The sequence below is a fragment of the Scyliorhinus torazame genome, chromosome 1 (genome assembly GCF_047496885.1).
Source record: "Scyliorhinus torazame isolate Kashiwa2021f chromosome 1, sScyTor2.1, whole genome shotgun sequence".
NCBI classification, from domain to species: domain Eukaryota; kingdom Metazoa; phylum Chordata; class Chondrichthyes; order Carcharhiniformes; family Scyliorhinidae; genus Scyliorhinus; species Scyliorhinus torazame.
The window spans coordinates 365715605-365741428 of record NC_092707.1 but is presented as its reverse complement, the minus strand read 5'-3'; the positions used below and the strand labels follow the sequence as shown (position 1 = coordinate 365741428).

At 46.1% G+C, this 25824-nt stretch overlaps 1 protein-coding gene across 4 annotated transcripts in view; it reads left to right on the top strand.

Moving 5' to 3' along the window:
- fbxo11b (F-box protein 11b) overlaps positions 1-25824 on the top strand; it is a 215976-nt gene that overhangs the window by 91558 nt on the left and 98594 nt on the right. For 3 of the 4 annotated variants that reach the window (XR_011948202.1, XM_072511187.1, XM_072511178.1), the window contains exon 4: positions 2790-2934. The exons of the other annotated variant lie outside the window; for it this stretch is intronic. Coding sequence is in view for 2 of the 3 variants with exons in the window: in XM_072511187.1 (XP_072367288.1) it covers positions 2790-2934 (145 nt within the window). In the remaining variant the exon portion in view is untranslated. The remainder of the gene's footprint in view (positions 1-2789; positions 2935-25824) is intronic. 4 annotated transcript variants of the gene reach the window in all.

Below are 25824 nucleotides of genomic sequence, written 5' to 3'. Positions count from 1 at the left end.
AATAACAAAACAGGAGAGCACCAGCTTGTGTCATTGAGTAGGCTCATGGCTGGTCTTCGAATTCCACTACACCTTCCCACAATATCCCCATATCTGTGTCTGACTAGAATATCCTCAACGACTAAGCATCCACAGCTCTCTGGGATAGAGAATTGCTAAGATTCACATCCTCAACCCTGATCTAAATGGCCAATCCCTTGCCGTGGGACTAACACTAGTTCTATTCCCTCGGCAGGGAAAATATTCTCCCCAAATCCCTGTTAAGTCCCTGAATAATTTTGTGTGTTTCAATGATATCACCTCTCATTCTTCTAAACTCCAGGGAATGCAGGCCTAGTCCATGCAATCTTTCCTCATGATAATCCCCATATCCCAGGCATCAGTCAACTGAACCTTTGTTCCACCCAATCTAAGGCAAGTATATTCTTCCTTAGGTATAGCGAGCAAAACCTTACACAGTCCTCCAGGTGTGATCTCACCAAGACCGTATACAATTGCAGTAAGACTACTTTACTCTTGTACTCCAATCATTTTATATTAAAGGCGAACATACCATTTATTTTCCCAATTGCTTGCTGTGCCTGCATGTTATCGGATTTATACAGTACATGCATACCCAGGTCTCCCTGAACATCGGCATTTCTTGGTCTCCATTTAACAAATACTTAGATTTTTTACTTTTCCTTCCAAAATAGATGGCTTTGCATTTCTCCACGTTACATTAAACTGCCGCATTCTTTCCCACTCATTTATATCCTTTTGCAGCCTGTTTGTGCCCTTTTCACAGCTTACTTTCTCACCTAACTTTGGTACGAAGTTGGGTATATTATACTCTGACCCCTCTCCTAAGTCATTGATATAGATGGTAAATAGCTGAGGCCCAATCACTGATCCTTGCGGTACCCCATTAGTTATAGGCTACCAATCCAAGAATGAATCATTTATCCCTGCAGTTTTGTCTGTTAGCCATTTCTCATTTCATGCTAATGTACTAATAACTGGGTCGTTGGTCTAGGGATAAGATTCCCGTTTTGGTGGTTGTACTCTGCAAATCTGTGAGAGGTCCCGGGTTCAAATCCCGGATGAGCCCTTTGATGTTGTTTCTTATTAGGGCGGCTGTTGCTTCACAGCGCCGGGGTCCCAGGTTCGATTCCCGGCTTGGGTCACTGTCTGTGCGGAGTTTGCTCATTCTCCCTGTGAGCTTGCGTCTGTGTTTCATGTGATAGCCGATAGGGTCAGTATTCTTTCTGCTTAAGGTGCAAGACCAGCTGTTTGTTTCTCTCCACTCTCTTTCTCTCAGATTCTTGCAGACTGTCATGCTTGTGAGGTTCAGGATATCTTAACAAACACTCTAGGTCACACTGCAATGATTTTGTGTGGCCTTTACCCCTCTTGAAGTTCACCTCCATGACAACGATGAAGTACATAGGCCTTGTATCCATGTCTACCTTGAAATTAAATAAGAGTCCAAAATAAATTTTACCAAGGCTCACATTCTTAACGCCTCCCTGTTACTTGGAGACTAGTCATTTATCTGATGTCAGTGAGCTGCCCTGAAAGTTGTTTTTTATAGCTGAGAGTATCTCTTGCCACCTTCCCAGTAAAACAACCTGGCCCCTATTTAACCAAGCCACGCTTGCTTTTCAATAGAATTCTAAATCACATGACCCTCTTCATTCCTTCATCTTGCCCCAAATTAAAAAGACAGCCCCAAAACTTCACAGTTGTAACACCCTTGTTGCATGCACATTTAATTTGTACACTGTCCAACACAACTATTTACATGGAGCCTATAAACCACTACCTAAGCATCTGATTTTCCAAGTTCCTATCGGGACAATCTTCTTCTGATATGGGGTCATTGAGCTGCGAATGGCTGTCTTCTCTCCCTCTACGGCACCGTTTCCATTTTGCGCCTCTTCTAAAAGTTAATTCTTGATCTGGTTCACTCTGCAACCGCATCATGAGAATGACGTGTGGATCAACTCCATTAATCTCTGTTGTGCCATTAATTTATCGTTTTTTGTGAATGCTTCACGCATTCTGAAATGGTACCTTAACTTAAACTTTTCCCTGACATCGCCCTAGTCACTAATGTCCTATTATTGTAAAGCACTGTATCCCATCCTGATCCACTCTGCTTACTTTTACCCAAATCATTGTTCTGCTGTACGCCTTGACATTTCTCATTCCTTTTGCCCTTTCCTGCCAAAGTTCAGCCATATCTACTCGCTCTAAAATATTCTAGTTGCTTTCTTTCTGCTGGAATCATTCCATTGAGAGAAACTGACCGTCTTATTCTGTAGGATTGAAGAATTGGATAGGGAGTAGTGGTTTCTTTTCGCATTGGACTAATTCCGAATTTGTTGCACAGACCTTGCTCTTCAACGATTAACTTGATTAACAGTATTTTAGAGAATGCTGCATATGTGCATTTAATAAATTAGTGACTATGCATTCGCTTTGCAATTGCTTATGTTAAATTTAGTTGATTTAAAAAAAGATGGTTCAAAGATAGGAAATGGGGAAGTATTTGTACTGAAGGCTACTAAGTATCCACCTGATAAATGTCCTTTTTGAATAATCTGTGGAATAATTTTTAACACTACAGCAAAATGCTGACTGTGTAAGCAAGACATTTGGACTTGGTTATCCCAGTATCAGAATTGTGCAAAATGAAGATCTATATAAAAAAAATTATTAAAAAATAGTCTACTGCTGATCTGGTACAAGTTCTTTAGATATAAAATGAAATCCAAATAAGTTTTCTGCATTTCACCTTTTAATAGCATCACCAGCAGAACAATATCTTCAAGTAAAACTACCAGACGAGGTAGTTATGAAGATCTTTTCATATCTGCTTGAACAGGACCTTTGCAGAGCAGCTTGTGTGTGTAAACGCTTCAGTGAATTAGCTAACGATCCAATTTTATGGTAAGTAAGCTTCAATCTTTTTGCAGTCATTCTCCAATTTGCCATTAACCCTGTCCGTAACTTTTTAAACAACTATCCTATCTACATTTCCAGTTTAAATTAATTCAGACATTTATTGTATTTTTATTTTTCTAGCTGGTAAAACCTCATAAATGGTTTCATGGATAATATATTACGTGATAACTAATCCAAGCCTAGTGTACAAGTTTTAAAAGAAAAGAAAATTGGCATGCAAATGTGGCGATTTTCAGACTTCTGTCCCGTTAAGCTAAAATTTTATGTTGAATTTATCTCGAAGGAAAAAAATTTAATTTGTTGTTCGCATCCATAGAAATGCAATGTTTGGAATTTTTTAACTTTTCTGTTGGAACTTATTGGTGAACATTCAACCTGAACTGTGAAAGATTAATATTAAGGTCTGTATATATTGAGAGCAGGGAATTGGTTCCCCCGATGGTGAACAGGACTTATTTTTATTGGCAGAAACTGAAAGCCATACTCTTGTCACTGACCTTGTAGTTGTTGAAACAAATGGGCTGGTTCGCCCAGTGGGGCAGAACGGTAGCACAGTGGTTAGCACTGTTACTTCAAAGCGCCAGGGACCCGGGTTCGATTCCCGGCTTGGGTCACTGTCTGTGCGTTCTCCCCATGTCTGCGAGAGTTTCCTCCGGGTGCTCCGGTTTCTTCCCACAGTCCAAAGCTGTGCAGGTTAGGTGGATTGGTCATGCTAAATTGTCCCGTAGTGTCCAAGTGTTGGGTTGGGTTGCTGGGATAGGGTTGAGGTGTGGGCTTAGGTAGGGTGCCCATTCAGGACCGATGATGACTCGATGGGCCGAATAGCCTCCTTCTGCACTGTAAATTCTACGATTCTGTGATTTTCTTTTTGTTTGGAAAATATTTTATTGAAGCATTTGTAATTTTCACAGTTTAACATATTAACATTTCTTTGCGGGCCGCCGCACGCAAAAAACCTAAAAAACAATGTTCCCAACTGCCCAAGCCCTATTCCCTAATTATCCGTATACTGAGTTCCCTCTCCTGATCTAACACTGCCATGCCTCCTATTCTTTCCCCCCCGATGAACGGCTCCCATCTCTGGGTGAACCCCTGAGTTGATCCTCTCAAGGCGAACTTGATTTTTTTTTTCCAGGCTGAGAAACCCTGCCATAGCGCTGACCCCCACACCTGACTTCGGGGGCTCCGAGTCCCTCCATCCCAGCAAAATCTGTCTCCGGGCCACCAGGGAGGAGAAGGCCAGGACATCACCCCCCCCCCCCCGATCATCCGGTACCCCAAATATTGCCAGTTCTGGACTCTGGGTTAACCCCCCTTCAGGGACTTCTGACATAACGTCCGCAAATCCCTGCCAGAATCCCCTCAACTTCGGACATGCCAGAACATATGCACATGGCTAGACGGGCTACCCCCACACCGCCCACATCTATCCTCCACCTCCTCAAAGAACCTGCTCATCCGGGCTACCGTCATGTGGGCCCTGTGGACCACTTTGAACTGGATCAGGCTAAGTCTGGCACAGGACGAAGATGAATTGACTCTCCAAGGCCTTTTCCCACTTTTCCATTTCCAGCTCTCTTCCCACTTCCGCTTCACCTCCCTGATCGGGGCCTCCTTCCACTCCATCAACTCCTTGTATATCGCTGAAATCCTCCCCTCTCCAACCCCAGTTTTTGACATCACCTTATCCTGTAGCCCCTCAGGGGGAGGCGAGGGAAGCTTGGAACCTGCCTTCGGACAAAGTCCCAGACCTGAAGATATCGAAACCCATTCCCGCCCGATAGCTCAAACTCTCCCTCTTGTGCCTTCAAGATCGGAAAGCCCTACTGGATAAATAAATCCCCAAATCTCTCGATACCTGCCTGCTGCCACCTCCTGAAGCCCCCATCCAGCCTCCCCGGGGCAAACTGGTGATTGTTATAAATCGGACGCCGCCTCTAATCCCATGTACTGCCTCCATTGCCCCCACACGCTTAGGGCTGCCACCACCACAGGGCTTGTAGAGTACCGAGCCGGCAAGATCGGCAGGGGCGTTGTTAGTAAAGCCTCCAAACTCGTACCCTTGCAGGATGCCGCTTCCACTCGCTCCCAGGCCGACCCCTCCCCCACCACCCACTTCCTGACCATCGATATGTTGGCCGCCCACCCAGTAATAATTAATAACGCTCGGGAGGGCCAGGATCCCCTCTCCGCGACCCCGCTCCAGGAATGCCCTCTTTACTCTTGGGGTTTTCCCCGCCCACACACAACCTGTAATTGCCACGTTTATTTTTCTTTTTAAAAAAAAAAAAAAAAAAGCCTTTTGGAGAGAAATCAGAAGGCATTGAATCAGTCTTGGGAGGATTGCCATCTTCACTGTCTGGCCCTTCCCGCTAGCGTCAGCGGGAGCATGTCCCACCTATGGAAATCCCTTTTCATTTGGTCGACCGCTTTGCCCAGATTTAACGTGAAGCTGCCCCCACCCTTTAGCCACTTGAATACCTGAATATCTAAAACTCCCCACCACCACTTTAAAAGGTTACGCCCTCAGTCTCCTTTCCTGCCCCCGTGCCTGGATCACAAACATCTCGCTCTTTCCCATTTTCAACGTGCATCCTGAAAATTGCCCAAATTCTCCCAGTACCTCCATGATTTCGGTCACACACACCCCCCCCCCCCCCAAAACCACCGGGTCTGTAACATAAAGCAGCAAGTCATCCGCATAGAGAGAGAGCCTGTGCTCCACCCCCCACTCACTATACCCCGCCACGCACTCAATGTTCTATGAGCCATTGCTAAAGGCTCTATGGCCAGGGCAAACGGTAATAGGGAGAGTGGGCATCCCTGCCTTGCCCCTCTCCCGAGATTAAAATATTCTGACCGGGTTCGGTTGGTTCTCACATTTGCCACTGGGGCCTGATATAACATAGAACATTACAGCGCAGTACAGGCCCTTCGACACTCGATGTTGCACCGACCTGTGAAACCACTCTAAAGCCCGTCTACACTATTCCCTTATCGTCCATATGTCTATCCAATGACCATTTGAATGCCCTTAGTGTTGGCGAGTCCACTACTGTTGCAGGCAGGGCATTCCACGCCCTTACTACTCTGAGTAAAGAATCTACCTTTGACATCTGTCCTATATCTATCTCCCCTCAATTTAAAGCTATGTCCCCTCGCGCTACACATCACCAGCCAGACCCAGTCCGCAAATCTCTGCCCAAACCTGCCAAAAATATACCATAGGTATGTCCACTCCACCCAGTTGAAAGCCTTCTCTGCGTCCATGGCTACTACCACCGTAGCCTCACACCCATCAGTTGGCACCATTATAACATTAAGAAGCTGTCTAATATTGGACGTCAGGTGCCTGCCCTTCACAAATCCTGTCTGATTCTTACCTATTACCTCCGGGACTCAGTCCTCTATTCTGGTGGCCAAGATTTTTGCCAGTAATTTAGCATCTACATTTAAAAGGGAAATTGGTCTGTACGATCCACAGCTCTCTGGGTCCTTGTCTCGCTTCAGGATGAGAGAGATTGATGCCTGTGATAGCATTGGGGAAAGCACTCCCAACTCCTTGGATTCATTGAAAGCCTTGACTAACAGCGGTCCCACTAGCCCCGAAAACCTTTTCTAAAATTCCACTGGGAATCCGCCAGGTCCCGGAGCATTACTCTATTGCATTGCCCCCAATCCGTCTTATCACTTCAACAAGCCCAATTGGGCCCCCCCAAGACTTCCACCTGCTCCTCATCTACCTTTGGGAACTCTAGCCTTTTCAGGAATTGGTTCATTCCCATCTCCCCCGCAGGGGGCTCCGACTCATATAAACGACCAAAGAATTCACGGAACACGTCATTACCCGCTCCCGGGTCCCTCACTACTTTCCCCCTCACATCCTTAATTTTCCCTATCTCTCTCGCTGCCTCCTGTTTCTTCAGCTGATGTGCCAACATCCTGCTAGCTTTCTCCCCATATTCATATACTGCCCCTTTTACCCTCCTCAGCTGTCCCTCTGCCTTGCCTGTGGAAAGGAGCCCAAAGTCCATTTGAAGTCTCCAACGCTCCTTCAGGAGCTCGTCATTCGGAGACTCCGCATATCTCCTAACCACGCGTAAGATTTCTCCTACTAGCCTGTCCAGGTCCGCCGGTTCAGCCCTTTCCCTATGGGCCCGAATCAAAATATATTCCCCTCTGATGACCGCTTTCAATGCCTCCCACACCACCCCAGCCGTGGTCTCTCCCGTGTCGTTGGTATTTATATATCCCCGAATGGCCTCCCTCACATACCTTGTTCACATATACTGGGGCTGATTTAGCACAGGGCTAAATCGCTGGCTTTGAAAGCAGACCAAGGCAGGCCAGCAACACGGTTCAATTCCCGTAACAGCCTCCCCGAACAGGCGCCGGAATGTGGCGACGACGGGCTTTTCACATAACTTCATTTGAAGCCTACTTGTGACAATAAGCGATTTTCATTTCATTTCATTGTTGTCTGCTAACAGCCCTGCATCTAGTCTCCACTGTGGGCGCTGAGAATTTCCCGTGTTCACCTGTAGGTCTAGCCAATGTGGCGCATGGTCCAATACTATGATCTATGTCCACCACCTCCACTAACAATGTTTTGACCAATATAAAACAATCGATCCTTGTGCACATGGGAGTAGAATGAATATTCTTTGCTCCTTGGCTTCTCAAATCTCCACGGATCAACACCCCCATGTGCTCCATGAACCTCTGCAGCTCTTTCGCCTTTGCTGATACTTTCCCCGACCTAGAACTCGACCGGTCCATCCTAGGATCCAAGACCGTGTTAAAATCACCACCCATAATTAACCGGGAATTTTTCCAACATCTTCCTAACAAACGCGACATCATCCCAGTTTGGGGCATATATATTTACCAGCACCATTGCCATTCCCTCCAGTTTCCCGCTCACCATAATAAATCTGCCTCCCGGGTCTGTCTCCATTTTCCCCACCTCAAACACCACCCTTTTGTTAATCAGGCTATCCACCCCCCCCCTCCTTGTTTTAAAGTCCAATCCTGAATGGAACACCTGTCTGACCCATCTCTTTTTCAGTCTAAATTGATCCCCCAGCTTCAAGTGTCTCCTGTAACATGGCCACGTCTGCCTTTAACTGTCTCAAGTGTGTGAACACACGGGCCCTCTTGACCGGGCCAGTCAGGCCACAAACATTCCACATGATCAGTCTGGTTGGGGGGGGGGCTCTTGCCCCCCCACCCCTGTCGATCAGCCATGACCTTTCCTAGGCCAGATTTTAGCCCATGGCCCGCACCTCCCCAGATCCGCCCCTCGGCAACAACCGCCATCAAGCCTCCATCTCCAGCCTCTTGGAAGTCCCCTAATTGTCAGCAGTCTCTCTTCTCTCTTCCTCCCCCCCCCCCCCCCCGGTCACTTTTCAGCTCACCCCCCACTTCGCTCCCGTGAGCCAGCCTTACCAGCTAGCCTAGTAGATCGCACCCCTGATACCCCCCAACTCTTAACATAAGTTTTCAAAACAATAGCACCAAGCACAGAAAGCAAACACACCATCCATTTAAAGTCTAGGTGCAACGGCTTTTCAACATCTTATCAATCCCATCACCTTCAAACAGAGCCCCAAACGATGGAAGTGTAAACAAACATGGAGAGACAGAAAAAATTATACATGCAAAAAGTCAAACGGATGTCTTTCCTTCCTGGAACATCACAATTTGAGAACTTTTCTTCAACCCCCTCCTCTTTTCCCCCCCCCTCCCCCCCTTTTTTTCCCCCTTTTTTTACAAACCCAAAAAAAGGGAATAAACTGTACCGTAGTACATAAACTGAAAGGTCAAAGTTTGATAACTCCGAGAAATCCTTCTCTTCCAGGTCATCGCAACTCAAGTTACAGTGCACCGCACAATTTTTTGATTTAAATCGCTACCGACCAGTTTTTTCTTTTTATTAATGTCCTTCTGTGTCCCCCAGGTTGTTGTCTTTCATAACGCCCGGCACTTCTTCTGACGAACCAAAATATAGTTCCCGTTCCTCGTAGGTTACCCAAAGACGGGCCGGGTAGAGCAGCCCAAATTTTATGCTCTTTGCATACAGGGCCGCTTTAACTTTATTAAAACTCGCCCTCCTCTTAGCAAGTTCTGCTCCCAAGTCTTGGTAAACCCGGATCTCGGCTTCTTCCCATACGAACCGCTTCGTCTCCCTAGCCCATCTCATGATGTGTTTTTTGTCCAGGAATCAATGCAGCCTCACCACCAATGTCCTCGGGAGCTCATGACCCTGGGGCTTGCGCATAAGTGCCCTGTGAGCCCAGTCCACCTCCAACGGCCTGTTGAACTCCTCTGCCCCCATCATTTTCTCGAACATCTTCACCACATATGCACCGGCATCCGATCCTTCCTTTCCCTCTGGCAGACCGACTATCCGAATGCTCTGCCTGCGGGAATGATTCTCCAGGTCTTCCACCTTTTCCAGCAGCCGCTTTTGCTGATCCTGTAAAATGCCAATTTGCAGTGCTATCCCAGTGGACTGCTCCTCTTGCTCCGTCGATTGCTCCTGTAGCTTTTGGATCGACTGTCCCTGGGCCGTCACTGTCACCTCCATCCGGTCGACAGCCTCCTTAATCGAGGTTACCACCTTGGTCAGATCCTCCGTACACTCCTCACGGTGCCGGGTGAACTTCTCTTCAGGTATGTAACCAACTGATCCATCGACCATTGAGCCGACGGGGCCGGGCCTCGCTTCTCTGCCATTGCAGCCACCAAGCTCAGATCCTCACTTCCAACCAGCTTTTGATTCCTTCTTTTGCGATTACTTTTTGAGTGTAGTTCCATAGGACAGGGGGTCGCCTTCTCCTCCTCTCACTTTAATCCACTTATGTTAGAAAAATTTTACGCGAAAATCCAGCTTAAAAGTGTTTTAAAAAAACACCAAGAGCGGGAGCTGCTAAATGTGCGACTGTTCACAGCATAGTCGCCACCGGAAGTCGATTCTATGATTTCAAAGGGCAGCCATGTATCTTTAGTCACAATAGGCCTGACTGGGTAATGATGGCAAAATTCCTTCTCTAAAGGAGATTAGTGAACCAGTAGGCTTTTAGAAAATCTGGCAATCATTTCTAGCTTTTAATTCTAGATTAATTTAATAAATTGGGGCAGCATGGTGGCGCAGTGGGTTAGCCCTGCTGCCTCACGGCGCTGAGGTCCCAGGTTCAATCCCGGCTCTGGGTCACTGTCTGTGTGAAGTTTGCACATTCTCCTGTGTTTGCGTGGGTTTCGCCACCACAACCCAAAGATGTGCAAGGTAGGTGGATTGAACATGCTAAATTGCCCCTTAATTGGAAAAAAATTAAGTGGGTACACTAAATTTATTTTGAAATTTTTTTAAAAATGAATATGGTTTGAAATTCTCAGTTGTCCTGGATGAATATGAACTTGTGTCCCTGGATTTTTCTTATTCACTTACGAGTCGTGGGTGGCGAGGCCAGTGTTTATTGCCCATCCCTCGTTGTCCTTGAGAAGGTGGTAGTGAGCTGCTTTCTTGAACCGCTGCAGTCCTTGAGATGTACATACACCCACAGTGTTGTTAGGAAGGGAGTTCCAGGATTTTGAGTCGGTGACCGTGAAGGAATGGCAGTATATTTTCAAGTCAGAATGGCGAGTGTCTTCATAGAATCATTAAATTTACTGTGCAGAAGGAGGCCATTTGGCCCATCGAGTCTGCACTGGCTCTTGGAAAGAGCATCCTACCCAAGGTCAACACCTCCACCCTATCCCCGTGAACCAGTAACCCCACCTTGGCTAAGGGCAATTTAGCGTGGCCAATCCACCTAACCTGCACATCTTTGGACTATGGGAGAAAGCCGGAGAACGCGGAGGAAGCCCACACAGATGTGGGGAGAACGTGCAGACTCTGCACAGTCAGTGGCCCAAGCTGGGAATCGGACCTGGGACCCTGGAGCTGTGAAGCAATTGTGCTAACCACTGTGCTACAGTGCTGCCCCATAGAATCATAGAATTTACAGTGCAGAAGGAGGCCATTCGGCCCATCGGGTCTGCACCAGCTCTTGGAAAGAGCACCCGACATAAGCCTACACCTCAGTCCTATCCCCTTAACCAGCAACCCCACCTCACCTTTTTCGACACTAAGAGCAATTTATCATGGCCAATCCACCTAACCTGCGCATCTTTGGACTGTGGGAGGAAACCGGAGCACCCGGAGGAAACCCGCGCAGACACTGGGAGAACGCGCCAATTCCGCACAGACAGTGACCCAAGCCGAGAATCGAACCTGGAGCTGTGAAGCAACTGTGCTAACCACTATGCTACCGTGCTGCCCACGACCAGGGGAACCTCCAGGTGGTGGTGGTCCCAGGTATCTCTTGCTTTTGTCCTTCTAGATGGTCGTGGGGTTGGAAGGAGCGTCCTAAGGAACCTTGGTGAGTTCTGACAGTGCATCTTGCAGATGGTACACCCTGCTGCCACTGTGGGTTTGGAAGGAGCATCTTAAGGAACCTTGGTGAGTTCTGACAGTGCATCTTGCAGATGGTACACCCTGCTGCCACTGTGGGTTTGGAAGGAGTGTCTTAAGGAACCTTGGTGAGTTCTGACAGTGCATCTTGCAGATGGTACACCCTGCTGCCACTGTTGGTGGGGGAGGGATTGAATGTTTGAAAGGGATAGCAATCAAACGCACTGCTTTGTCCTGATGGTGTCGCTTCTTGAGTATTGTTGGAGCCGTACTCATCCAGGCAAATGGCGAGTATTCCAGTAGACTCCTCATTTGTGCCCAGTAGATGGTGGACAGGCTGTGGGTCGAGGACAGGATGGGCGTTTCTCACCACAGGATTTTTAGCCTCTGACCTGCTCTTGTAGCCGCTGTATCTATATGGCAAGTCAGTTCAGTTTGGTATGTTGATGGTGGGGATTCAGCGATGATGATGCCATTGAATGCAAACGGTTGATGGTTTGATTCTCTCTTGCTGGAGATTGTCATTGCCTGGCACGTGGGTGGCGCTAATGTTAATTGCCACTTGTCAGTGCAAGCTTGGATATTGTCCAGGTCTTGCTGCATTTGGACATGGACGTCTTCAGTATCTGAGGAGTCGTAAATTGTGCTGAGTCATTAGGCACATCCTCACTTCTGACCTTATGATGGAAGGAAAGTCATTGATGCAGCTGAATATGGTTGTGGCCAGGACCCTGAGGAACTTCGCAATGAAGTCCAGGAGCTGAGATGATTGACCTTTAAGCACCACAACCATCTTGCTTTGTGCCAGGTATGACTCCAACCAGTGGAGAGCTTTCCCCCTCATTCTCATTGACTCCAGTTTTGCTAGGGCTCCATGATGCTATACTCTGTCAAATGCTGCATTGATGCCGAGGGCAGTCACTCTGACCTTTTGTCCATGTTTTGAACCAAGGTTGTATTGAGGTTAGAAGCTGAGTGGCCCTGGCGTAACCCAAACTGAGCGTCAGTGAGCAGGTTATTGCTTAGCATATTTGGAGCACAAGTCTTCAGTACTATTGCCAGAATATTGTCAGGGACCATAACCGTTTCAGTATCCAGTGTATTCAGCGGTTTCTTGATACCTCGTGGAGTGAATCAAATAGGCTGAAGACTGACATCTGTGATGCTGGGGACCTCGGGAGGAGGCCAAGATGGATAATGCTTCAGGATTATCTTTTGCACTGATGTGCTGTGCTCCTCCATCATTGAGGATGGGGATATTTGTGGAGCCGCCGCCTCCAGTGCGTTGGTTAATTGTCCACCATTCATGACTGGATGTGACAGGATTGCAGAGCTCACATCTGACCTATTGGTTATGTAATTGTTTAGCTCTGTCTGTTCCTTGCTGTTTATGCTGTTTGGCATGCAAGCTGTAGCTTCTCCAGGTTGACACTTAATTTTTCGGTATGCCTGGTGTTGCACCTCGCACACACTCCTGCGCTCTTCATTGAACCAGGGTTGATCCCCTGGCTTGGTGGTTATGGTAGAGTGGGGGATATGCCAGACTTTGAGATTACAGATTGTGGTTGAGTACAATTCTGCTGCTGTTGATGACCCACAGCGCTTCATGGATGCACCGCCTCGAGTTGCTAGATCTACTCAAAGTCTATTCCAGTTAGAACGGTGGGAGTGTCACACAACACGATGGAGAGTATCTTTAGTGCGAAGACAAGACTTTGTCTCCACAAGGACTGAGCGGTGATCACTCCTACCTATACTGTCATGGACAGATGTCTCTGCAGCAGGCAGGTTGGTGAGGATGAGGCAAAGTATGTTTTCCCTCTTGGTTCCATCACCACATGCCACAATCCCTGCCTCACAGCTGTGTCAGGGCCCAGCCAGTTTGGTCTGTACTACCAAGCTACTCTTGATGGGCATTCAAGTCCCCCACCCAGAGTACATTCTGTGCCCTTGCCATCCTCTGTGCTTCTTCCAACTGGTGTTCAACATGGAGGAATACTGATTCATAGAATGATAGAATTTACAGTGCAGAAGGAGGCCATTCTGCCATCGGGTCTGCACCGGTCCTTGGAAATGTAAGGCCACACCTCCATCATATCTCCACACCTCCACCCCAGCCCCGTAACCCCACCTAACTTTTTTTTTCACTCTAAGAGTAATTTAGCATAGCCAATCCACCTAACCTGCACATCTTTGGACTGTGGGAGGAAACCAAGGCACCCGGAGGAAACCCACGGAGAACGTGCAGACTCCGCACAGACAGTGACCCAAGCCGGGAATCGAGCGTGAGACCTTGGAGCTGTGAAGCAACTGTGCTAACCTCTGAGCTACCATGCTGCCCGTCATCCGCTGATGGGGTCTGGTATCTGGTAATCAGCAGGATGTTTCCTTGCCCATGTTTGATCTGAAGCCACAAAACTTCATCTGGTCCGGAGTTGATGTTTGAGGGCTCCAAGGGCAACACTTCACCGACTGTGTCCCACTGTGCCGCCAACTTTGCTGGGGGTCTCCTGCCAGTAGGACTGTCCATATCCAGGGATAGTGATAGTGGGGCCTGAGACATTGTCTATAAGGTATGATTCTGTCAGTACAACTATATCAGGCTATTGCTTGACGAGCCTGTGAGAAGGCTCTCCCAATTTTTGCGTAAGGATGTTACGAAGGAGGACTCGGCAAGTTCGAACACCTTGGTTTGGTGTTGTCATTTCTCATGCCTACGTTTATGCCGGGTGGTCCGTCCAGATTTTTTCCTTTTTGTAAAATTCGTAGCGATTGAATATATCTGAGTGGCTTGCTTAGTCATTTTGGAGGGAATTTAAAAGTCAACCACATCGCTGTGGGTCTGTAGTCGCATGTAAGCCAGACCAAGTACGGACGCAGATTTGATTTCCTTCCTTAAAGGACATGAGTGGACCAGGTGGGTTTTTACAACAATGGTCATCATTAGGCTTTTAATTCCAGATTTGTATTGAATTCAAATTCCACCATCTGCTGTGATGGGATTTGAACCCAGGCCTCCAGAGCAATACCATGGTTCTCTGGCTTACTAGTCCAGTGACAATACCACTATGCCACTTCGTTGAGGCAATAGAAAAACACTCAGCATAGAATCTACGGGATCGAGACAGGTCCTTAGGCCCAAACTGGTCCATGCCAAGCAAGAAGCCCTAAGCTAACCCCGTTGCCTGCATTTGATAGAATTTACAGTGCAGAAAGAGGGCATTCGGCCCATCGAGTCTTCACCGGCCCTTGGAAAGAGCACCCTACTTCAGTCCAGGCTTCCACCCTATTCTCGAAACCCATTAACCCAATCTAACCTTTCGGACCCTAAGGGGCAATTTAGCATGGCCAATCCACATAATTTTTGGACTGGGGGAGGAAACCGGAGCACCCGGAGGAAACCCAGACATTGGGGGAAAGTGCAAACGCCACACAGACAGTTACCGGAGGCTGGAATTGAACATGGGTCCCTGGAGCTGTGAGATAGCAGTGCTAACCACCGTGCCGCTATGCCGCCCCCATTATCCCATATCCCTCTAAACCTTTCCTACCATGTATCTTGTCCAAATGCCTTTTAAATGTTGTCAATGACCCTGCTTCAACCACTTCCTTCGGCAGCTCATTCCACATGCGTACCACCCCCTGTGTAAAATAAATAAATAAATAAATCGTCCTCCGGTTCCCATTAATTCTTTCCGCTCTTAACCAAAACCTATGCCCTTTAGTTCTCGATTCCCCAACCCTGGGAAAAAGACAGAGTGCATTCACCCTATCCATGCCTCTCATGATCTTATACACTTCTATAAGATCACCCCTCAGCCTCCTGTGCGCCAAAGAAAAAAAGTCCTAATGTGTACAATCTCTCCCTAACTCAGTCCCTTGAGTCCTGGCAACATCCTTGTAAATCTCTTCTGCACTGTCTCCAGTTTATAACCTCTTCCCTATAGCAAGGTGACCAAGACTGAACACAATACTCCAGGTGCGTCTTCACCAACGTATTGTACAACTGCAACATATTTTCCCAACTTCTATATTTAGTGCCCTACTGATGAAGGCCAGCATGCCAAAAGCTTTCTTCACTGCTCTCTCTACCTGTGACTCCACCTTTGGAAAACCGTGCACCTGAATTCCCAAGCTCCCTCTGTTCCACGATACCCCCTAAGGTCCTACCATTCACCGTGAAAGTCCTACCTTGATTTGACTTTGCAATATGCAACACCTCGCACTTATCTGTATTGACCTCCATTTGCCATTTCTCGGCCCACTTACCCAGCTGATCATGATCCTGCTGCAATTTTTGATAACCTTCCTCACTCTACAATACCACCTATTTTCGTGTCATCTGCAAACTTATAATAATAATAATAATTGCTTATTGTCACAAGTAGGCTTCAATGAAGTTACTGTGAAAAGCCCCTAGTCGCCACATTCTGGCGCCTGTTCGGGGAGGCCGGTACGGGAATTGAACCTGCGCTGCTGGCATTGTTCTGCATTACAAGCCAGCTGTTTTAGCCCACTGTGCTTGTACATTCTAACCCAAATCATTGATACAGATAACAAACAGCAGTGGGTCCAGAACTGACCCGAGGCCCAGCACTAGTCACAGCCCTCCCACCATTACCCTCTGCTTCCTACCATCAAGCCAATTGTATATCCAATTTGCCAGCTCTCCCTGGATTACATGTGATCTAACGTTCCAGAGCAGCCTAGCATGTGGAACTTTATCAAAGGCCTTAGTGAAGTCCATATAGACTATGTCTACTACCCTGCCCTCATGAACCTTTCTGGTCACTTCATCAAAGAACTCTCAACAAATTTGTAAAGCATGATCTGCTGGGCACAAAGCCATGCTGACTACTCCCAATCGAACCCTGTCATTCCAAATGTCGATATATCTTTTCCCTCCGAATCCTCTCCAGTAACTTATTGATGTGGGTAAAGACAAAATGAGTGCACAGGAGGGGACATAGTTGTAATGGTAATAGAGAGTAAGGTCCATTCAGGGAATAGTAACAAAAATTTGAAGTCACTTTGCGGATGCTCTGCCCATTCACATAAAAGATACATGAACTACTGACGCAAAAAGATAAATGGTATAGATCTAATTGCCATTATTATTTTTTTTTAAATTTAGTGTACCCAATTAATTTTTTCCAATTAAGGAGCAATTTAGAGTGGACAATCCACCAACCCTGCACATCTTTTGGGTTGTGGGGGCGAAACCCACGCGCACACGGGGAGAATGTGCAAACTCCACACGGACAGTAACCCAGAGCCGGGATCGAACCTGGGACCTCGGCGCGTGAGGTGGCGGTGCTAACCACTGTGCCACCGTGTTGCCCTCTAATTGCCATTATAGAGACATGGTTACAAGGTGACTAAGATTGCGAAATAAATATTCCAGGGCACACAACATTACAAAAAGACGGATAGAATGGAAAAGGAGGAGATGTAGCCCTGATGATGAAGGATGACATAAGGATATGGGTGAGAAAGGATCTTTGCTCAGTAAATCAGGAAATTAAATCAGTGTGGCTGGAGTTTGGGAATGGTGAGGGTCAGACAATGCTGGGAATAGTTTCTAGGCCCCGTAACAGTAATTATACTGGTAAGGGCATTAAACAATAAATTATTGGCGCTTGTGACAAAGGCAATGTAATAGTTGCAGGGGACTTGATCTTTAAATAGACTTGACCAAGATGGTTTGGAAAATTAATTTGTTAGAATGCTTTCATGACCATTTACTATGTTGTGAGCCAACTAGGGAGAAAACTATTTTAGCTATAGTATTGTGTAATGAGGCAGGATTAATTGGTAATGTCAGTAAAAGATGCAATGAGAAATGGTGATCATAATGCAATTAGATTCCAAATTGTTTGAAAGTGACAAAGTCCAATTGTAAACACAAAACTTAAACAATGTCAATTACATAGGGAAGGACTGGTGGTCGATTGGATAAATAAACAAAAAGTAATACGGTAGATCATAAGACATAGGAGTAGAAGTAGGCAATTCAGCCCATCATTCAATGAGATCATGACTGATCTGGTATGATAATGCTCAAACAAAAACAAAAAATACAAGGTGGATAAGGATAAGAGTGGTCCTAAGACAAATGTGCTAAATTGGGGGAAGGCTAATTATAACAATATTAGGCGGGAACTGAACAACCTAGATTGGGGCGAATGTTTGAGGGTAAATCAACATCTGACATGTGGGAGGCTTTCAAATGCCAGTTGAAAGGAATTCAGGACCGGCATGTTCCTGTGAGGAAGAAGGATAAATATAGCAAATTTCGGGAACCTTGGATAACGAGAGATATTCTAGGTCTCGTCAAAAAGAAAAGAGGCATTTGTCAGGGCTAGATGGCTGGGAGCAGACGAAGCCTGTGTGGAATATAAGGAAAGTAGGAAGGAACTTAAGCAAGGAGTCAGGAGGGCAAAAAGGGGTCACGAAAAGCCATTGGCAAATAGGGTTAAGGAAAATCCCAAGACTTTTTACACGTACATAAAAAGCAAGAGGGTAGCCAGGGAAAGGGTGGGCCCACTATAGGACACGCGCGGGATCTATGTGTGGAGCCAGAGGAAATGGGTGAGGTACTAAATGAATACTTTGCTTCAGTATTCACCAAAGAGAAGGAATTGGTGGATGTTGAGTCTGGAGAAGGGTGTGTAGATAGCCTGGGTCACATTGACATCCAAAAAGACGAGGTATTGGGCGTCTTGAAAAATATTACGGTGGATAAGTCCCCAGGGCCTGATGGGATCTACCCCAGAATGCTGAAGGAGGCAAGAGAGGAAATTGCTGAGGCCTTGACAGAAATCTTTGGATCCTCACTGTCTTCAGGTGATGTCCCAGAGGACTGGAGAATAGCCAATGTTGTTCCTTTGTTTAAGAAGGGTAGCAAGGATAATCCAGGGAACTACAGGGAGCCTTACGTCAGTGGTAGGAAAATTACTGGAGAGAATTCTTCGAGACAGGATCTACTCCCGTTTGGAAGCAAGTGGACGTATTAGCGAGAGGCAGTACGGTTTTGTGAAGGGGAGGTTGTGTCTCACTAACTTGATCGAGATTTTCGAGGAGGTCATAAAGATGGTTGATCCAGGTAGGGCAGTGGATGTTGTCCATATGGACTTCAGTAAGGCCTTTGACAAGGTACCTCATGGCAGACTGGTACAAAAGGTGAAGTCACACGGAATCAGAGGTGAGCTGGCAAGATGGATACAGAACTGGCTAGCTAGGTCATAGGCAGAAAGTAGCAATGGAGGGGTGCTTTTCTGATTGGAGGGCTGTGACTAGTGGTGTTTCGCAAGGATCAGTGCTGGGACCTTTGCTGTTCATCGTATATATACATGATTTGGAGGAAAATGTAATTGGTCTCATTAGTAAGTTTGCGGACGACACAAAGGTTGGTGGAATTGCGGATAGCGATGAGGACTGGGATTTAGTTCGTTTGGAGACTTGGGCAGAGAGATGGCCGATGGAGTTTAATCCGGACAAATGTGGGGTAATGCATTTTGGAAGGTCTAATGCAGGTAGGGAATATACAGTGAATGGTAGAACCCTCAAGAGTATTGACAGTCAGAGAGATCGAGGTGTACAGGTCCACAGGTCACAAAGGGGCAACACAGGTGGAGAAGGTAGTCAAGAAGGCATACGGCATGCTTGCCTTCATTGGCCGGGGCATTGAGTATAAAAATTGGCAAGTCATGTTGCAGCTGTATAGAACTGTTAGGCCACACTTGGAGTATAGTGTTCAATTCTAGTCGCCACACTACCAGAAGGATGCGGAGGCTTTAGAGAGGGTGCAGAAGAGATTTACCAGGATATTGCCTGGTATGGAGGGCATTAGCTATGAGGAGCGGTTGAATAAACTCGGTTTGTTCTCACTGGAACGAAGGAGGTTGAGGGGCGACCTGATAGAGGTCTACAAAATTATATGGGGCATAGACAGAGTGGATAGTCAGAGACTTTTTACAAGGGTGGAAGGGTCAATTACTAGGGGGCATATGTCTAAGGTGCGAGGGGCAAGGTTTAGAGGAGATGTATGAAGCAGGTTTTCTTTACATAGATGGTAGTGGGTGCCTGGAAGTTGCTGCCGGAGGAGGTGGTGGAAGCAGGGACGATAGTGACATTTAAGGGGCATGTTGACAAATACACGAATGGGATGGGAATAGAGGTATACGGACCCCGGAAGTGCAGTCTAAATTTTAGTTTAGACAGGCAGCATGGTTGGCGCAGGCTTGGAGGGCTGAAGGGCCTGTTCCTGTGCTGTACTTTTATGATAATGCTTAACTCCACTTTCCCACCTTATCCCCACAATCCTTGATTCCTTTATTGATTTAAAATCTGTTTATCTCGGCCTTGAACATACTTCATGGCCCAGCCTCTACAGTCTTCTGCAGTAAAGGATTCTACAGAGAAGAAATGCCTCCTTATCTATGTCTTAAATGGGTGACCCTTTATTCTGAGATTATGTCCTCTGATCCGAGACTCTTGCATAACAGGAAACAACCTCTCAACACCTATTCAGTCAAGCCCCCTGAGAATCCTATTTTTCTCAAGATTGTTTTTCGTTCTTTTAAATTCCAGTGAGTAGAGGCTCAATCTATTCAACCTCATAAGAAAACTGCTCCATAACCAGGATCAACCCGTGATCTAGAGGAAGATCAAACAGCAAAGCGTACGATAGGCACAAAGAACTTAGCACTGCAGATAGCCAAGTATAGGAAGTGGAAGGATGAAGTTAGAAAGGAAATGAGGAAATCAAAGAGAGGGCATGAAAAAAGATTAGCAAGTAAAGTTAAAGATAGAGTGGATGGGCAAGCACTCTCCTGGGGTGGAAAGGTCAGTCACCAGGGGCATAGGTTTAATGTTCGTGGGGCAAAGGTTAGAGGAGATGAGCGAGGCAGGTTTTTTTTAGGAGGGTGGTGAGTGCCTGGAAAGCGTTGCCAGGAGTAGTTGTGGAAGCAGATACGTGACGGTGTTCGTAGATACATAGAAGATAGGAGCAGGAGGAGGCCTTTTGGCCCTTTGAGCCTTCTCCGCCTTTCATCTCGATCATGGCTGATTAACCGACTCAATAGCCTACTCCTGCTTTCTCCCCATAGCCTTTGATCCCATTCTCCCCAAGTGCTATATCCAGCCACCTCTTGAATATATTCAAAGTTTTAGCATCAACTACTTCCTGTGGTAATGAATTCCACAGGCTCACCACTCTTTGTGTGTGAAGAAATGTCTCCTTATTTCTGTCCTAAATGGTTTACCCTGAATCCTCAGACTGTGACCCCTGGTTCTGGACACACCCATCATTGGTAACATCTTCCCTGCATCTACCCTGTCTAGTCCTGTTAGAATTTTATAAGTCTCTATGAGATCCCTCCCCTCATTCTTCTAAACTCCAGCGAGAACAATCCCAACCTAGTCAATCTCTCCTCATATGAGAGTCCCGCCATCCCTGGAATGTCTGGTAAACCTTCGCTGCACTCCTTCGACAGCAAGAACATCCTTCCTCCGAGAAGGTCACCAAAACTGAACACACTATTCCAAGGCCCTATACAATTGCAGCAACACATCCCTGCTTCTATACTCTAAACCTCTCGCAATGAAGGCCAACATACCATTTGCCGCCTGCTACACCTGCATGCTTACCTTCAGCGAATGGTGCACAAGGACACCCAGGTCCCCGGTGCACACGCCCTTATCCCAAATTACAACCATTCAGGTAGTAATCTTCCTTCCTCTTTTTGCTTCCAAAGTGAATAACCTCACACTTATCCAAATTATACTGCATCTGCCATTGATTTCCCCACTCACCCAACCTGTCCAGATCTTGCTGCAAGATTCCTACATCCTCGTCACAATTCACCCTCCCACCTAATTTGGTATCATCTGCAAATTTTGAGATGTTACATTTTGTTACCTCATCCAAATCATTAATATTGTTGCTAACTTTTGCCTAAGTTTAATTGCTCTGTTTTATCACCTTTGCTCTTGAGTCGCCAGGTATCTTTATGATACCGCCACGTGGTTCAAGTCCGAGTAATGATCAATAATCCAATATACCGCTTAGTAAGATTGAAATCAAAGCACATTTATTATATACAGTAATCAATACTTATACATTAATTCTACTTCTAAGCTACTTCCTACAACTAACAGGCCAATACTTAACTTTGGAAATGGCCCACCAGGTCAGGGAAACAAATGGCCTTTTGTTTAGGTTCTGAGCTTGCGGGATTCGAAGTTGGTACAGATGGGTAGCTAGGGGCGCCTATCTCGTAGCGAGCGTTGAAGTAAGACTTGCTGGAAATCAGCGGCGGCTGGACCGGTCACTGTCAAGGGTTGGTTCGCGTTGCTGAGTGACCCGGTCAAGAAGAACAATTTGAACTTGAGCTTGATTCTTATAGTCCCCTGGGGCTTCTCGCCTTTCGGGGCGGACCCTGTACCTGGTTCCAAGTGACTTGGTTCGATTTTCTCCAATGCTGGAGCGGTTCCCTGATCGATGGGTGGTCCTGAGGTGGTCGTTCACCTCCCTTTGTGTAGGCTTCTGCTGGTGCCAAAGAGTCTGGTTTTGCTTTATGTGTCTAAATGTTGCTCATTGTTCCCGGGGATTGCTCATTGATATGCCGAAGCTGGTGTTTTGTTCTGCTGATGGTTGCTGGTATCGATCTTGTCTGGCCTTTCCAGAGGTAAATACACACTCAACCTGCAGCTGCTCGTTTATGTCCTGTTGGCTGACTTTCCCATCAGCCTTTGCCGTTCGCCATTTTAAATCGGGAGTTAGCCATTTTAACTGGCTACAATATATTTTGTGAATAGCTGAGATCCCAGCACCAATCCCTGTGGTACCCCACTAGTTACTCCCTGCCAATTTGAAAAGGACCATTAATCCCTACTCTTTGTTTCCTCTCTGCCAACCAGTTTTCTATCCACCTTAATACATTTCCCCCAATCCCATGAGCTTTAATTTTGCACAATAATCTCTTCTGTGGAACTTTGTCAAACGCCTTCTGAAAGTCCAAATATACCACATCGACTGGCTCCCCCTTGTCAACTGTACTGGTTACTCAAAAGGCATCGAGACAAATACATGGGTAGGATGGATACGGCACTAGGAAGTGCTGAGGGGTTTGGCCAAGGGTGGTATCATGAACGGTACAGACTTGGAGGGCCGAAGGGCCTGTTCCTTTGCTGTTTTGTTCTTTGTTCTTAAAACCCAAAGATGTTTTACATGTATATTAATGGTAAAAGGTTAGTTAGGAAAAAATGGGACCTATCGGATGAAGAGGGGAACTTGTGTGTAGATGCAGAGGCTGTGGGAAGGGTTTTAAATGAATATTTTGTCTCCATGTTTACAAAGGAAATGGATGATGCCGATATAGTAGTCCAGAAGGAACAAAGATGTTGGATGGGAGAGAGGAAGTACTCGAAGGATTGGAATCCTTGAAAGCCGCTAGGGCCAGTTGGGGAGGCTACTGAAGGAGGTGGTCAGGGAGGGGATAGCAAATGCTCTGAGGATGGTTTTCCAATCCTCACTAGATACAGAGGAGGTACTGGAGGACTGGAGAAATGCAAACACGGTTCCATTGTTTAAAAAGGGATTGAAGAGAATGCCAAACAATTCTAGGCCAGTTAGTCATGCGTCAGTGGTGGGCAGTTGCTGGAGTGTGGCAACTGGGGGATTTACACAGTAATGTCATTGCAGTTTTAATGTAAGTCTATTTTTGACAATAAAGATTATTATTAATAATTATAAAGCAACCTTTTGTGCGATACCGTATCAAATTCTTTTTGACAATCCCAAGTATATTTCATCTACTGGTTCCCCTTCATCTATTCCGTTCGTTACGCCTCCAGAATTCTAATAAATTTGTCAGATTTGATTTCCCTTTCATGACACCATGCCAACTCTGCTTCATTTTATTATGTATTTCTAAATGCTCGGCTATTATATCCTCTATAATGGACTCTTCCATTTCCCAATGACAGAAGTTAAGCTAACTGGCCTATAGTTCCCTGTTTTTTGTCTCTTCCCTTTTTGAATAAGGGTGTTACATTGGCATTTTTCCAATCCTCCGACTTTTCAAGAATTTAAGGATTTTGGGAAGATTACTCGCAGTGCATCCATTATCTCTGTAGCTACTTTGAACATCTTAGGATGCACCCCATCAAGCCCAGTGGACTTGTCGACCTTTAATCCCATTTGTTTGCAGAGTACTTTCTCTAGTGATGTTTATCATCTTCATTCTCCTCACCCCTCCCCGCATTTAGTACCTTTGGAATGTTATTAGAGCGTTCTACCGTGAAGACTGACGCAAGCTTTTTATCTCCTCTGCCATTTCCTCATTATTATTTCCCATGTTCCATTCTCAAAGGTGTCTAGATTCATTTTAGCGCCTCTCGTCTTTTTTGTATATTTAAATAAGCTTTTACTGTCTGGAAGAGAGGAGCTCTTCGCTTACTTGAAGGAGGAGGTAGTTGCCTTTTCTGCCATGGCCTACCACATCATTTCCTTGGTTTGTTGAGAAGGCCAAAATTGCTACTGCCTTGCTTTACACTGCATCTGTTGTTTTTGCCAATTTGTCACTTAATCATCTTTATTGTCACAAGTAGGCATTACATTAACACTGCAATGATGTTACTGTGAAAAGCCCATAGTCGCCACATTCCGGTGCCTGTTCGGGTACACAGAGGGAGAATTCAGAATATCCAAATTAAGTAACAGCATGTCTTTCGGGATTTGTGGGTGGAAACCGGAGCACCCGGAGGAAACCCACGCAGACCCTGGGAGACGTGCAGACTCCGCACAGACAGTGGCCCAAGCTGGGAATCAAACCTGGGACCCTGGGCTACTGTGCCGCGTTTTGTTGCCTATTGCCCATTTGTGTATCATTCACTTAATCCTAACTGTCTGAGGTGGGAGTAGTGCTGAATTCTCTGTTCAGTGGCTGGAGGGGAGTAGCAATCACTGTTCAGGGTGGGATTCGATAAAATTGCTCCAGAGATTAAGCAATTTCATCTATTTCTTTGTGTCCATCTGCAGTTTAATCCTCATTTGTATGATTAGTTGTCTGTGGTTATTATAGTTGAGTTGGTGGAGGAATTTTAATGTTCCTGATTTTCTCTTCGCTCCATGCCGATATGATACTAGGAAGCATGATTTTTGACTGCATAGTTTTATTTTTGTTGAACAGACTACAATGCAGTTACTAAGGCTTAAGCAAGAGGCAGGCACCCAAGTATAGAAGCTGTCTCACTATCAGTTACGTAATCTTGTGCTCATGGTGCCATCTAAAGGAACAGTACGTCTGGAACTCTTATGGTGGACCAGATATCATTCAGCGGTGAGCTAACAGTGCTTGCCACCGAACTTTAAGATCCCAGGAAGGATGGCATGGCGGCAAAGTGGTTGGCACTACAGCCTCACAGTGCCAGGGACCCGGGTTTGACCCCGATCTCTGGTGACTGTGTGGATTTTGCACATTCTTTCCATGTCTGCATGGGTTTCCTCCCACAATCCAAAGATTTGCGAGTTAAGTGGATTGGCCGTGCTAAAAGGTTAGATGGGGTTAAGGGGTTACAGAGGACCGGTTGGGGATTTGGCCGAGGTAGGATGCACTTTCGGAGGGTTGGTGCAGACCTGATGGGCCGAATGGCCTCCTTCTGCACTGTAGGATATCTATGATTAAGAAAGCTGCTAGCTCAGAATGGAAAAATGATTTCAAAAGATTTCCATTTGCACGGACTTAACAGCGCCCTCTGTGGAAGAACAGTGACTCATCAGTTGTAACTTCTGGTTTTCCACTTTTAACTGCGCATGTAGACTCAAGGCGTTGCTCTCTATTTTGCAGTTGTAATTAAGCTGATGCTGACAGTTTTGCTGGTGTAATAACAGCAAAATCCAGTCCTACGTATTTTGTATTATGGCTGCACCTACCATTAAAACGACACTGCAATGTAAAACAAAAGTATTGGTGTCCATATTTAATTCAGAAATTATTTGCAAAGAAGAGTCATATTAGACTCAAAATGGCAACTGTTTCTCTCTCCGCAGTTGCTGCCAGATCTGCTGCGTTTTTGCAGCCCCTTTTATTTCAGATTTCCAGCATTGACAGTATTTTGCTTTTATAGATATTACTTAATTTGACTGATCTTCGGTTACAGCATAATTACTTCGCTAATATAAGTTTCCAATCTTCTGCAGTGGTTTTAAAAAAAAAAACATTTTATTGAAGTTGTTTTAAATATGTAGGTAAACAGGAAAATAGAAAAACCAAACGTAGCAACGGTTAAAGCCCCACCCTCCCTGCACCTCCCCACAACCAACACCCCCGACTCAGCTCACTCCCATCCGACACCCATCTCCCTTTTCTAAACCCGCCCCCAAACCAAAATAAAAATAAAACAACCCCCCACCC